Raw genomic sequence first — 9949 nt, 5'->3', positions numbered from 1 at the left:
TATGGAAGTCAACCGTTTGATTACCAGAATCCTACAAAATACCTTCTTTGGTGTACTGCAGACTAAAGTTTATTATTTAGGTGAAACGGTAAATTCTGTCAAGCTGTGTGTTATCAAGAGTGTCAGAACACACCTTTTAGAGGTAATATTGACACAGGGAGGAGGTGCTGATCTCCTTCGCTGGAAGTAAAGTTTGAAGCTAGTCTGAGGGATTAGAAAGCGCTTGTCTGTCTTAGCCTGTTGATTTATTATGCCGTCTGCAGAGATGCTGAGCAGAGAGGTGCATCGATTCATCACGGAAACTGCTTAAAAGTAGGAAGAGGTCACCAGAATGGCTTCAATAGGACAAATAATCTTTGGAAGGTAAAAAAAAAACTTTTTCAAACCACTTAAGGCTGACAATTATAGTACGTATAATGAGTCAATACTGAACGTTCATCAAATTTGTCGTTTGCAGTATGATTTTTCTCATCGTAGTCATTTCCGGACTAATCGTTTTCATTCTGGCTATTGCATTTTCAGGTTAGTAAAACGTTCTGCAATAAAAGTGCATTTGGACTTTTGATGTCTATAACCTTAACGGTTGTGTGCGTGTTTGTTTCTAAGTGTCCCAAGGTACCGTTGAAAGCAGAAGTCCCTCTGCCGTGGGCAACCTTGCTGATGATGTAGTCCTGGATTGCAGGTTCCTTAGCAACAGCGGCAATGAGCAGTTCAGCGATGTGTCGATTACTTGGCTGAAAGACTCTGTCAGTGGGGTGGTCTATGAATACAAAAACAAAGCGGCCCAGCTTCAGGGGCAGAACACACAGTTCAAAAACAGGGTTCAATTGTTCTCAGACGCTATATCAATGGGCAACGCTTCCCTGCTGCTGAGAAATGTGAAGCTGGAGGACGAGGGTGTGTATCGCTGCTCTGTCAATGCACCAAAAGTCTCAGGGACTACCAGCGTTAACCTTAGAGTGGCTGGTAAATACATTTTTTATTCATTTATTTCAAATAAAATGAATGTTTAAAATGTTTGTTCATCAGTAAGTGGTGAGAAATGATTGTTTTTATGATTAGGTCACTGAAACTGATTAATTTAGGAAGTCAAGATTGGCTACACATGAAATCGCATACTTCCCTTCTAAATAGTAGGTGAAAAACATGTCCGAATTCACAATATTCATAAAATTGAAAAAAAAAAGTCCCTAGATGACGCACTACTTCTGGCCGTATTTTTTAAAGATCATTAAGTAGTTACCTATACAGACGTATGCACTTACTTGAGGGAGTGTGTGATTTCAGACACAGCCACTGTCTGTACAAATGATTTACTAAACCATTCACTCAAATGATTGATTCAAAACTGATTCATACTCCGTTTCAAACAAAGGAAACTAATGTATGTTGCTCAGTGATGTACTCTAAAGGTTATATTATATTAATATGTTATAATATTAAAATAAATATTATTAAAAGTTAAATTACTTTTTGTTTTTAGCAGTAATAACCTTGAGAAACGCTAGTTTGATTCAGAATAGTGTAAATATGCATAATTTGCTTTTCAGTTTTGCTTTTTGTGTTGTTTGCAGCATTCTCAGCTCCCACATTTACTCAACAGAATGGGTCTCTACTTGCTCAGGCTCTTAAATGGTTTCCCCAACCGGAGGTTAGCTGGTTGAGTCAGACTGGACAGCTTCTTAACAGCAGCAACCAGTTTATCAGCAGCACTGCAGGAACTGTGCAAGTTGTTAGTGTCCTCGAAGACCCAGTAAAAGATGAAACCTACACCTGTCTTATCCAGAACAGCCTTGTGAAAGCTATCTCAGAGGCCACTGTAACAGGTAAAATAGTGACGTTGACAGAAAAAAAAAAAAAGAATTATTAAGTAGGACTCACCCATAATCATAACATTTACTCAGAGCATTGCATATCAAATCATGTTTGTTAAAATGAATTTAATGACAGCTTGGACACTGCGGACGAACAAACTGGATGTGACACATTAAATAGCATGACACATGCTACAGCAAATAATGGGTTATGCATGCAACATAAAAACACTGTGTTTCTATTATAAAGTAAACGTTGCTTTTCTTTATGATTATCCTCAGCAAACAGCGTGACAGAGAGGACATACTTCATATTCAGTGCTGCATCAACTGAAGTGCCATCATTACAAATTCTGCTCACAGTCATCCTTATTCTTTCTGCGAACCAGTATGTGCTGTCTCCAGTTTAAAAAACAGTTCTACTTCTGACCAGAAATTGTTCAAGCAAAAATATTTTTTTTAATCAAAAAGAGAATACAATGCTATTTGGTTATTCCAAATATAGGCTAATAGAATATAATTACCAACAGTTGATGGTCAAGCCGATCTTGTTTGACCATCTTGTTTTATATATATATATATATATATATATATATATATATATATATATATATATATATATATGTATGTGTGTGTATATGTATATGTGTATATATGTATACATACATCATCTGCTTATGTAGAAACCCAGATGTAATAGACATAAATTCAACTTTAAAAAGTATAAATTATATTAATTTATTAATCCCAACCGATTTCTTCATCTGCTCCTGAAATATCGAAATATAATCGACAATGTTTTGAATGCTATCATCAAACTGTTCATGTAAAATGTTTGCAATACCAATAAATACTGTTCTTATGTCAACGAGTTGAATATCCATTTGACTTTTTACACAAGTGATCATGTTAATTTCAATATTTAATCAGTAAATATTACTATACTATACTCAGTACTTTATTAAAATCAAGTTTTATCTATTAATATTATACAAGCAACCTAACATTAACAAAGATGAATAAACATTATGAATGTGTTGAATGCTGTTGCTGCTGTTAGTTAATTAGTTATTAGGCTAATTAACATAAACGACTGGGACCTTACTGTAAAGGATCAGCTATTTAATAAGTGTCTAACCGTTACAATGTTCAAAGCTAAACAAAGCCATGTTTTAAATTCTATCTTTATTATTACCCTGCATGAAGGCTAAAAGTCTGCTGGTTTATTCCGTATTGAAATTAAACTAAAAGGAACTGGTGGGAAATAATGCTTTGACCTTTGGGTGGTGTGTGATCTTGTGTCTTGGTTTGTCTAGCCAGCAGATAGGGACATCTATGTTCCACGTGTGTTTTACAGGGGCAGGCTCCTCTTTTTACACGCTGGGACGTGGTCGGATTTCAGGCCACGCCCCCAAACGCGCACGCATAATATGATTGGACGAAGAGACGCGTTCTCAAATAACGCAAGCGAAAAAGTTAACTCTCTCACAAGTTTGGTGCGAGTTGCATGTTTAGAAAATGACTAGATTTGCCAAATATTAGCCGTTTAGAGTACAGCTTCGGTATAAACTCGCGTTATAGTAAAATAGAAACACTGCGATGTCGCTCTGCAAAGAGCGGTTAGTTCCTGAAGAAAAGCCAGAAGCAGTATTAGGTAAAAGCAATGGGGACACTGGGAAGAAGTCCAAAGCGGTGTGTGGTGTTTGCAGTCGGATGTATCGAGACCCTAAAATCCTGCCCTGCTTGCACACGTTCTGCGCGGACTGCATTCGCCAGCGCGAGCCGTTCTCTGAGCGTCGCGTAAACGGGGAACGACGCTCGCCGGAGGATGACACGCACGGGCGCAACGCCGGCTCGACGATCCTGTGTCCCGAGTGCGATTCAGAGGTGGATCTGCCCCCATCGGGCGTGGACGGGCTGACCACTGACCATCTCGCACTGGACGAGGTTTTCGCGGAGACGCTGCTGGTGGGCTGCAGGGTTTTGTGCGACTTGTGCAGCGACAGCGATAGCGACGCGGGGAAGCGCTGCGAGGTGTGCTGCGTCAACCTCTGCGACTTCTGCAGTCAGGCCCACAGGTCGGTGTATTAGAAGCTCTTCGGCAATTAATAAGTCATATATTCTCCCCCGTAAACCGTGAGTGACTCATTTAACGGAAATGTTTTTTAAAACTTGTGTAGGAATATATTTTGAAGAATGTGGAAAACCATACTGCTTTGGTTCCCCTGTATGGACCGTTTGAACGTTTTATACATAAAAAATACAAAATGGCTGCATCTGAATATGCGTATTTTCCTCCTATACAGTAGGTGAAAAACACCTGAACGACCTACTACTTCCAGTGACAATCCAAAGCACACATCCAGTGGACACTTAACTATCCCATGAAGCCACTGGAAAGAAATAACAAGATTGTATAGACCAGATTACACTCAAACTGTACATTCATACTATATACAACAAATGTATTTAAAAGCAGTACCTACTCTAAAAGTATGAGATTTAAGACTTAAACTCAGGGCTTAAAAAAGTCAGCCACATTCAAAATACCACTTTATGGTGGCCTTCATATGTGTTTAACTCATAAATGCCATCTTTTTGTCATGACTTGAATGCTCCATTTTGCCTGTAATACGTAATGTCTCTGCAGGAGACAGAAGAGGACCTCTTCTCACTCTATCCAAAGCCTACAGGAGCTGAAGTCTCAGGGTCGTCTCTCTAGACCCGTCCTGTGCTCGCTTCATCCAGGCCAGGAGTTGCGTCTCTTCTGTGAGCTGTGTGACCTCACTGTGTGCCTGGAGTGTGCGGCCACCTTTCACCGCGACCACCACTGCAGCTCTGCCCACGAAGTCATCAGCCATCATGGCGATCGCATCAGAGATCTGGTGGTCGGGAGCTTAAGGCCTCGTCTCGCCCGTCTGGAGGAGTCTCTGAGACGCTTGGACACATCCCAAGAGGCGCTGCAGGCACGGGCTGATACGTTGGCTGGTGAGATCCGGGCGTTTGCTCGGAGCTATGCCAGCGCGGTGGAGGCACATTGCTGCTCACTGCTGCGGTCACTGGAGGACTTAAAGTTGCAGCGCAGGAATCAACTCAATCTGCAGAAGGCTCAGCTGCAGCAGGCCCTATCTGATGTCCGAGGTGGGGTGGACTTCGCCGAACGCTTGCTCACATGTGGTTCTGATGCTGAAATCCTCAGTGCCAAAGGAGTTACTATGAGGAGACTGATGAACCTCGTGGAGGCAGGATTCGACCCACACCCAACGACGGTTGCCCCTGATAATGCCAGCCGCATTTGTTTCCTTCCTCAAGAGAGCGCTGGAGAGGTGCAGGGATTTCCGGTGGTAGGAGTCATACATACCAAGACTGTGGATCCCAGCAAGTGCACGATCCAGGGAGAAGGTGAGAGTAGGGTAGACAATGGTGATACTTTAAAAAAAAAAAAAACATTTAGAACCATACCTAAAAATGAAGAAGTCGTCATTAATTCCACGCAATGTATGGAATTTGACACTTTCAAGTTTCCAAAATGACTTGTGCATAGATCAGTCTTAATTTATAAACAAATGGTTCCCACTTTATAGTAGGTTGCCTTCACTACTGTGTGCCTACATTTAAATTAATCATTTGACACAATGCACTTATTGGTACATGCATGTTTTTACATACCTGTATGTAATTACATCTGTAAATAATTTCTGCAAATACATTTACAATTACACTGTTGACCCATCCCTTACACCTTAACTTACCCTTAAACCTACCCATACGACCAAACCTGTCTCTGAAACCGGCCCCATACCCATGTTTGGTTTGGTGACTTTGCTCTGACATTTTAAACTGTGTTTGTCAAACACATGACATTGCACATTCCTCAGAAACAGTACAGCTATATTTGTCGTTTTTTGTGTAGAGATTGTGTATCTGAAAATGAGACCGTATGTTCACTTTGTCCCTTCCCACATACACACACAGACATGCATATATATATATATATATATATATATATATATATACACACACACACAAATGCACACACCAAAAGGCCTAGGGCATGACACTGGGATAAACATTCCTGGCTACCATGACAACCCTCCCTTTTATGTACTGGTGCTCCTAGAGTATGATTGTAAAAGGCACACTTATCCAGCTCTGTTCCAGCACGCCACAAGTAGTTTTACAGCAGGAGGAGTTGCCTGTGTTGCGCAGGTCAACCATACATTTTAGGGTTCAACCAGTTTTTTGTGAAATGCTAATGTGAGCAAAAGGCAGTGCGGTTCAGATTTGATCACTTTAATTTCATCGGATCTCTTGTCATAAACAGCAGAGTTCTTACTGCTGGCATGTGCTCATTTAGTCTTTTTAATACAGTTGACTCGCATTAAGATATGCCTCCCTCCATGCAAACAGCAACTGATGGATAGCACAGTTCTCATCCTGTACTTTTTTCTTTAGTCATTTGTTTCACATGTCACAATTTAGAAGACAAGATGTTTTTTTTTTCACCTTGTGTCTGTCTTTGAATAACTTGCAGGTGTGGAACGGGGTCGTGAAGGTCAGAGGGGAGAGTTCACTCTGGTTTGCCGGGACTCCTCCGGAGAGCAGATGGGCCGAGGTGGAGACCCTGTGCTGGTCAGCATAGTGCACAAGGAGAGGAAGGGCTGGTGAGTTAAACCACTACATTCAATCAAATATTTACACGGTGGAAGCATTGGAAACTTTTCACAGATTTCTCTTGAACTACTAATGTACATGTCGTTTTATCAAATGAAGATTGTTTTTTTTGTTTGAATTTATTCTGTGATTATTCATGAGTGAATAAATATTTTCTACCTTTTAAATTTGTATTGGTTATTAGAAAAGGGGGCGGAGGAACAGCAGCTCATTTGCATTTAAAGAGGCGTGCAAAAAAACTGCCCGTTTCTGCTTCCACTTAAAATAGGCATTTCCAAAATTATATTATTTACATTTACATTTAGTCATTTAGCAGACGCCTTTATCCAAAGCGACGTACAAATGAGGTAGGCATATAGAAGCAAATTAATATCAGCAAAAGGGCAGTAGTGCATAAGTGCTCTTGAGTGGGGTCTTGTCTTACCTAACGCAGACACAAGGCTTTTTTTTTTTTTTTTTTTTTTTAAACAATAAAAGGATAGGAAGGAGCAGGAGAAGAAGAAGAGAGTGCTATCAATGTTGGGTCAAGTGCAAACGAAAAAGATGAGTTTTGAGTTGGTTTTTGAAGACTGCTAGTGACTCTGCTGCCCTAGTGGTAATGGGCAGATCGTTCCACCAGCGAGGAACAGACCAGGTGAAGGTGCACAAGAGTGATTTTGCACCTTTTGTGAAGGCACTGCAAGACGCCTTTCGTTTGCAGAGCGTAGGCACCTGGAGGGAACATATGATTCAATTAGTGAGTGTAAGTACGAGGGAGCGGAGCCTGTGATTGTCCTGTAGGCCAGCATCAGGGATTTGAATTTGATGCGGGCATCTATAGGAAGCCAGTGTAAACTAATGAAGAGGGGTGTGACGTGGGCCCTCCTTGGTTCGTTGAAGACCACCCTAGCCGCTGCATTCTGGACCATCTGAAGAGGTCTGGTTGTAGAGGCTGGGAGGCCAGCAAGGAGGGCGTTGCAGTAATCCAGTGTGCTCAGGACTAGTGCCTGGACAAGGATCTGTGTAGCGTGTTCTGATAAGTATGGTCTGATTTTCCTGATGTTGTACAGCACAAACCTACAAGATTGAGCAGTTTTTGAAATGTGCTCAGTGAAAGTTAGCTGGTCGTCAATGATCACTCCAAGGTTCCTAGCTGACCTAGACGAGGATACAGTAGCCGAGCCTAGCTGAAAAGATAGTTTGTGCTGTATGTTGGGATTGGCGGAAAAAACGAGGAGCTCTGTTTTTGTGAGGTTTAACTGCAGGTGATGATCCTTCATCCAGACTGAGATGTCGTTTAGGCACGCAGAAATACGTGCAGAAACAGTGGGATCGTCTGGTTGAAAGGAGAGATGGAGTTGAGTGTCGTCAGCATAGCATATTATATGACCTTAATATACATATTCTGGACGCTTGAGACATAATGTATATTACAAATAAATGGGCTTTTATTTAACATTTTTCTGTCACTTTCCAGCTCTGTGGAGGCAGCTGTGGTGGATAAGGCAGATGGTTCCTATGGTGTGTCCTACACCCCGGCTGAAGCAGGTCTCTACTCCGTGTGGGTCTGTGTTAAAGCCCAGCACGTCCAGGTAAGTGTTCATTTAAACCAGTGCAGCCTTGTCTAATAATTGCATCGTTATACTGGCAAGTTTAAAAAAGTATCAGTGATGCTGGGGATTATATTCTAACAGCAGATGGTTTCTAGGGTTCACCGTTTGTGCTAAATGTGAAAAGGAAGTTCAGACGTCATCATGGCGTATTCCATTGTTGTTCTTTCTGCTCAAGTGGGGGCGCTAAAGAGGCGCGCTGCGGCTGCACAGGAATTATGCCAGGTACTGTTATAATAAGAAAAATAATTTAATATTTATTTTATATAATTTAAAGTATATTTCATTACATAATATGAATTTGTGTGTGTGTACTTAGGAGGGTTTCAGGGTTGTGGCCATGGTCATAAGGGACATCCCGGTAAGCCCCACTGGTCGTGTTGTGGGAGTGTAGTGGAGGCCTCAGAGTGTGTTCTACATAACCTGGGCAGCGTTTCTCCTCGTGGACACCTCAGGACCGTGGAGCTCTGAGAGCAAATATGCTCTGATCAACATAACCATAAACCCATAAACATACTTGAATCTTCTCAACCAGCCTGCGTGAAAAAAAATCACACAAAAAACACGTGTTGTGTTCAAGTGCCAACGCTAAATACTTTACACGCTACGCTATCAGAATTGTAAAGATATACACATTTAGAACTAGTTATTTTTAATCGTAGTCCATTTTTAATTTCTGTGGCATCATATTGTACCACATTTTATCACGATCAGCGTGATTTAAAGAAATATTGTATGCAGTACTGTTTTATGTTTCATCTTTAATAATAATCAGCATGTTTCCTTTTTATTTTATCCAGTTATTTGAGCAATAAGTTACGAGTTAATATATTTTTACATGTGTGCATGACTCCAAAGGCTGCGGCTGTCATTGTATTCATCCATCACTTTTCTCTTGTCTTTGTGTATGCTGTATTGGTTCCACAGGTGAAACAACATTTACCTCTCCACTTCTGTGGCTACGAAACTGCCATTTTGAAGACTGTTTTTTTTATTCGTTGTTAATGTGACGTGTTTTGCACCGTGAATACTGTGTAGTGTGATCTATAAAACATCCATGACAAAATGTGCATCTTTTTACACACGTGGGTATCACCACTGTTGTTTGCGTCGTTATTTGAGCAATGTATTTTAATCTATGCAGTTATTGTTTGATTCTAATATAACTAACCATTTTATAGTGAATCTAGAGATGTATTTGCCACTTTTTATTTTAAAAGAACACATTTTTAGATATCAAAAGTGAAGCTAAAATTAAAACGCATTATTATGAATTTGTTAGGGTTGGGGTTTTTTTTTTTACATTGACAGACGAGTCATGTTTATCGCTCTGTGTTTTTATGAATGGTTTGGATTCTCATTCTGACGGCACCCGTTCACTGCAGGATTCATTGGTGAACAAGCGATGTTATTCAATATTTTTCCAACTTGTCATTTTGAACTTGTAACGGTTCAACGAGGTGAATAATATACCGAATTGGCATTTCTAACACTAGATGGCAGCAGTGTTTAGTGCGAAAGTTTCGTTGCTTGGCGACTAAATTTCTCCGTATGTATTAACAAGTGCGACAGAGTCATGGAAAGACTTCGTCTCAGGCTTTAAAATGCAACACTATCCCTAATTAAAATATTCCATATTGAGTGGTTCTTTTTGTGTCATTCTTCTAATATTTCAACATCGTGCGGTTTAATAGGCTAATTGCTGAATAAAAACTTGAGGGTTAATGCGACCTTAAAATGAATGTTATAAAATATATATTCTTATAAAGCGTATTCGTTATATAGATTTATCTGAAAACAAAAGCCTGTGATTAATTAAGAAAATATGTCAGACAATGACCTCTAATATTTTCCACTACGCCGTGCACATAC

At 40.4% G+C, this 9949-nt stretch overlaps 2 protein-coding genes across 2 annotated transcripts; both read left to right on the top strand.

Moving 5' to 3' along the window:
• The first annotated feature begins 263 nt into the window (after positions 1–263).
• On the top strand, positions 264–2428 carry vtcn1 (V-set domain containing T cell activation inhibitor 1). Its single transcript, XM_043249517.1, has 5 exons — positions 264–363; positions 458–522; positions 607–966; positions 1575–1826; positions 2097–2428. The coding sequence occupies exons 1-5, from the start codon at positions 332–334 to the stop codon at positions 2222–2224; spliced, it is 837 nt and encodes a 278-aa protein (XP_043105452.1). The 5' UTR covers positions 264–331; the 3' UTR covers positions 2225–2428.
• A 799-nt stretch (positions 2429–3227) lies between these two features.
• trim45 (tripartite motif containing 45) lies at positions 3228–9161 on the top strand. Its single transcript, XM_043248126.1, has 6 exons — positions 3228–3892; positions 4465–5216; positions 6349–6478; positions 7945–8059; positions 8176–8302; positions 8397–9161. Exons 1-6 carry the CDS (start codon positions 3414–3416, stop codon positions 8546–8548), a joined length of 1755 nt encoding a protein of 584 aa, XP_043104061.1. The 5' UTR covers positions 3228–3413; the 3' UTR covers positions 8549–9161.
• The last annotated feature ends 788 nt before the right edge of the window (positions 9162–9949 follow it).

This window comes from Puntigrus tetrazona, chromosome 9, assembly GCF_018831695.1.
Source record: "Puntigrus tetrazona isolate hp1 chromosome 9, ASM1883169v1, whole genome shotgun sequence".
Lineage (NCBI taxonomy): Eukaryota > Metazoa > Chordata > Actinopteri > Cypriniformes > Cyprinidae > Puntigrus > Puntigrus tetrazona.
The sequence above is the reverse complement of the archived record's forward strand: the minus strand, read 5'-3'. Positions and strand labels throughout refer to the sequence as shown.